A 5,337-nucleotide genomic window follows, 5' to 3' on the forward strand; every position below is an offset into this window, starting at 1 on the left:
CAAGCAATCCTTCTGCCTCAGCCTCCCGAGTAGCTGGGACTACAGGCATGCGCCACCATGCCTGGCTAATTTTTTCTATATATATATATTTTTAGTTGCCCAGATAATTTCTTTCTATTTTTTGGTAGAGACGGGGTCTCGCTCTTGCTCAGGCTGGTCTAGAACTCGTGACCTCGAGCCATCCTCCCGCCTCGGCCTCCCAGAGTGCTAGGATTACAGGCGTGAGCCACCGTGCCTGGCCTCAGGTTATAATTTTAAGAAGAGATTATTAAACTCGGATGTATTTTCGTTGGTACAAAGTCAGCAGAACCATTAAAATTAACTGTAATGCTTTTTAAAAAGTATTAATAATACTAAAGGAATGCCATAAACATTTTGTTTTTATTTTTTTAAGGCAAGAGGAGCGGATGTTCCAGAGATTCCTGGCGATCTCACTCTTAAGACGTGTGGTAGCACAGCCAGTATGAAGGTCAAACATGTGAAAAAGTGAGTATAACTTCAAAGTGATATCTATATGAATTCCTATAAATGGAAATTAGTTCTGTATTTCTCTTAAAAATTTTATTTAGATTCCTTAATAAATATACTCTTACTGTGCACATACTGTACTGTTAATCCTTAAATTATGGCTTAACAACTAGTTGAAATAGCTTTGCAGATTATCCACTCATCTAAAAGTATGCTTTATTTTTTTCTCGAAACAACTTATGTCATTGTCTATTATGTTGCATTTGTTTAACAGGAACAATTCAACTATGTCGTTTTTGTTACCTTTAATGCATGTTCTCATTCATTGAGGAAAATCGTCTTTGTTGTTTGAGTTGTAAGATTGCTGGATCTCAGGTTTGCCTTTGAGAAGCATAAAATAGATGCCAAGAGTTGACTGTTAAGTGAAATACAGGTTGAACGTCCCTAATCTGAATATCTGAAATCTGAAGTGCTCTAAAATCCAAAAGTTTTTTGACTGCCTACATGACACCACAAATGGAAATTTTCACACCTGACCTTATTTGACAGTTTGCAGTCAAAACTTTGTTTCATGCACAACTTTATTAACAATATTATATAATACTTCCTTCAGGCTCTGTGGATAAGGTATATATGAAACATAAGTGAATTTCATGTTTAGACTTGGGTCTCATCCTCAAGATACTCCATATATATATATATGCAAATATTCCAAAACCTGAAAAAATCCCAAATCCAAAAGTTTCTGGTCCCATGCATTATAGATAGGGTATAGTCAAGCTGTACCTGAAGGTACTCCATTCAGTTTTAAACAGAAAAACCATCTTTTCACTTGGTAAAGAGTTAGATAGTTATATTTCATGTGTAAGTAGAGGAGAGACAAGGATAAAAATGTTAATTCTGCGTCCAGGTCTGCCACTCCAGGACTGATGGGCTGTGACAACATTCACAGGTAAAGTCTGGTTTTGTATTTTGTGTTGAGAATGCTGCTTCTGGTTAGAAGCTGGCTGTTCACAGTTTCCATGACATTTGCTGAAAGCACAGTTTTCCTGTGGGCATTGATTTATGTCAAGATTAACAGGGTATAGCGATGCTTTTTTGTTTTTGGTTTTGATCTGTACACTAAATATAATATTCATTTGATTCAGTGTGTTTCTGAAAGGGTTTGTGTGGATATATGTGGCTCAGATGCATGTGCTTTTAAATATTTTTGCTTGCATGAGCTCTTAAATCCGTTGTATTTTCCCCTTAGACTTAGTAATTTTGACTATACCGTTATCTTATTTCTTATTTATTTTCATGTGTTTCAGGTTACCCTTCACTAAGGGTCACTTTCCGAAGATGGCTGAATGTGCACATTTCCATTATGAGAATGTTGAGTTTGGCAGCATACAGGTATATTTGCAATATTTCTTACATCCTGAATTAAGATATCTGTATATTTGTCTATATCTATATATCTATATCTGACAGATGAAACTTTGAAGTAGTTTTTTCTACTGTTGTCTTATTGGTTGAGATGAAAACTATTATTCTCTTCTATGGAATAACCTTGATGCCAAATTGACACATAAAATTGACCATCACCCTAGCATATGTGAGTTAAGGAAAATCAGTTCTTTCTTCTTCCTTTGTCATGTATCATGTCCACATGTCTGTGGCTTTCTGTTCTGAAATTGTGCAACCTTGCGAGTACTACCTTTTCTTAGTTAATTACTGTGAGTTTTGATATTTGGTGGATTAGAGTGTTCTCTCTTGATTCTTCTTTTTCAGAAATGTCTTGGCTATTACTGCCCTTTCCACTTACATATAAATTACTGAATCTGACTTACCAACATTGAGCTAAATACTTTGCTCTTATTATAACTCATTGGCAACTTAATGTGAAAAAATTATGAAAAAACTTCTAAAATACCAGATTATGGTTATTTTAAAAATTATATTTCCTCAGGGGAACAAAAGTAATTCTTTGTTATTTGTTTAGGCTAATAGAAAAAAGTCTTATTTCTGCACACGACATAGAGAGGTTCTTTGCCTCTGGAGGTTGCCCTAACTCCACCATTTCTCCAAAAAAAAAAAAAGCTCGTGAGACAGGGTCGATGCTGTGTCACAGTGTGCCTCTTTTTGTAGTTTTATTTCATAAACAAGTGAGATGAATTTAACCCATAGGATTTATGAAAGTGGAGGACATTTCTATTTCAGATCAATGGACAGTTTAAAAAAAGTGTTAGAGATTTCCGGTGCTTGACTAATGTGACATCAAGCAAAGGACATTGTGTTTCTTTAATGTGTGCATCCATCAGATTGCAGTTACGATGATAAATTTGTTAGGTCAGGAAGAGCTTATTAAGGAAACAGTAATGAATACATTTTTCATTTTGTGACAACATGTTAAGTATTTTGATATATCTATTTTAGTGATTTAGTTTACTTACGTAGGTAACTTATTTTCTAATTAACTTACTTTGCTTGTTTTTTATTTTTACAAGGTTGAATGAGCTCGCTTGGAGGCAGTAAACATTGTGAGGAATTTCAGTGAACATCATGAAAAGAAATAGGAGGCTAGAGATTTAAAACCAGACAAGAAAAGTATTAGGTTGGTGCAAAAGTAATTGCGGTTTCGGACCATGAATTTTGAATCATTAATAACTAGGTTCAAGCACATCTTTATTAATCAAAATAGGAACCATTACAATCAACACATATTTGCCACTGAGAAATAAGATTGTTTATTCCTGTAGCAGAAAAATCCATCCTTCGGGATTCAGCAAACTCTTAGAAAGCATTTTCTGCATCCTGCTGGTTGTGGAAGCATTTTTCCTGCAGAAAGTTGTCGAGATGCTTGAAGAAGTGATAGTTGGTTGGAGAGAGGTCAGGTGAACATGGTGGATGAGGCAAAACTTCATAGCCCAATTCGTTCAACTTTTGAAGCGTTGATTGTGCGACATGCAGTCGGACGTTGTCATGGAGAAGAATTGGACCCTTTCTGTTGACCAGTGCCAGCTGGCGGCAGGCATTGTTGTTTTCGGTGCGTCTCATAGATTTGCTGAGCACACTTCTCAGATGTAATGGTTTCTCTGGGATTCAGAAAGCTGTAGTGGGTCAGACCAGCAGCAGACCACCAAACGGTGACCATGACCTTTTCTTGGTGCAAGTTTGGCTTTGGGGAGTGCTTTGGAGCTTCTTCTCGGTCCAGCCACTGAGCTGGTCATCGCAGGTTGTCATATACAACCTGCTTTTTGTTGCATGTCACAATCCGATCAAGAAATGGTTCGTTGCTGTTACGTACAAATAAGAGGAGATAACACTTGAAAATGACGATTTTTTTTTATTTTGGTCAGCTCATGAGGCATCCACTTATCGAGCTTTTTCACCTTTCCAATTGGCTTCAAGTGCCAAATGACCACAGAATGGTCAACGTTGAGTTCTTCAGCAACTTCTTGTGTAGTTGTAAGAGGATCAGCTTTGATGATTGCTTTCAGTTGGTCGTTGTCGACTTCCCATGGCCGACCACTGCGCTCCTCATCTTCAAGGCTCTCGTCTCCTTTGCAAAACTTACTGAACCACCACTGCACTGTACATTCGTTAGCAGTTCCTGGGCCAAATATGTTGTTGATGTTGCGAGTTGTCTCCGCTGCTTTACGACCCATTTTGAACTCGAATAAGAAAATCACTTGAATTTGCTTTTTGTCTAACATCATTTCCATAGTCCAAAATAAATATAAAATAAACAGCAAGTAATAAGTCATTAGCAAAAAAATATGATGTGAGAAATGCATGTTAAAATGAGGTATAACATAACCACATTTATTTAAGAATGTATTCCAATATCAAATGGCAAATTTCAACAGTGCCAAAATCACAATTACTTTTGTACCAACCTAATATTTAAATGTTGATATTATGCTAGGTTGGGAATTCTTTAATGAGTCTGACATAAAAACAGAACTGTTAATGGTTAATGGTAAGCATGGTTAGTGGAATAGAGAAAACACTGGCTTTAGTTAACAAATATAGATTCTGATTTCCTTTCTGCTTGGGAAGTTTGTGACCTTGGGCAAGTAGCTCAGTTTCTTTGGGTTTCATTTCCTTTATGAGGTGAACAAAGTTGTCCTAAACAATAGCATGGTTCTGAACTTTTATTATTTTTTGTGTGAAAAGTTTATAATGGGTGCATTGAGGATGTGAGTAAGGAACAGACAGTAGTTACTCAGCTGGGTTTAGTTCTATCTTCTGAGATTTTGTTAAATGCCAATTATTAGGGTTTAGTCCTCTTGATCGGAGGACTCTGTCTAATTCTCACAGGGGGACATGGTAGAATTTCTACCAGAATAGACCTGTAATCTTGATTTTAGAGAGAGCCATTCTATTTTTCACTTCCCCATTGTACTCACTTCAAACCTGTAAACATTCCACTACTTCTCAGGCAGAAAAAAGACATGATACCAACTCAGTTTGTGATCCTTCTTATATGAGGCAGATGAATGAGATTTTTCAGGATTGTGTTGATTGACCAGGAGGCTTCTGGAGTTTGGAGGGTAGGGGTGGTTCAGAAGAAACCAGCTCAGCTGCACCTTGCCAGTCCACTCTAGAATCTTCTTTCTTTGTTGACTACTGCTGTGTTTGGCACACCTCTCCTGCAAAATCCATTTTCCAGCCAGTTTTCTCCTGCCTTCTGTGCCTTGGGAGACTGGTCTCTACATACGACATTTCCCAGGTTCCCTTGCCCTCTACTTCTGGCTGGGTTCAGCCTATGTCAGATACCATCAGGAGGGACACATTAGTTACCATTAACTAAGTTGCACAGCGGTCCCCAACCTTATTGGCACCGGGGACAGTTTTCATGGAAGACAATTTTTCCACGGACTG

The 5,337-nt window shown here is 37.4% G+C and overlaps 1 protein-coding gene across 1 annotated transcript in view; it reads left to right on the plus strand.

The window, feature by feature from the left end:
* Nucleotides 1-5,337, plus strand: part of ARHGAP32 (Rho GTPase activating protein 32) — a 297,626-nt gene that overhangs the window by 56,838 nt on the left and 235,451 nt on the right. Inside the window, exons 3-4 of the mRNA XM_012651646.1 lie at nucleotides 395-486; nucleotides 1,779-1,863. Coding sequence (XP_012507100.1) covers nucleotides 395-486; nucleotides 1,779-1,863 — 177 coding nt within the window. The remainder of the gene's footprint in view (nucleotides 1-394; nucleotides 487-1,778; nucleotides 1,864-5,337) is intronic.

The sequence above is a fragment of the Propithecus coquereli genome, unplaced genomic scaffold, assembly GCF_000956105.1.
Source record: "Propithecus coquereli isolate 6110/MARCELLA unplaced genomic scaffold, Pcoq_1.0 Scaffold36, whole genome shotgun sequence".
NCBI classification, from domain to species: domain Eukaryota; kingdom Metazoa; phylum Chordata; class Mammalia; order Primates; family Indriidae; genus Propithecus; species Propithecus coquereli.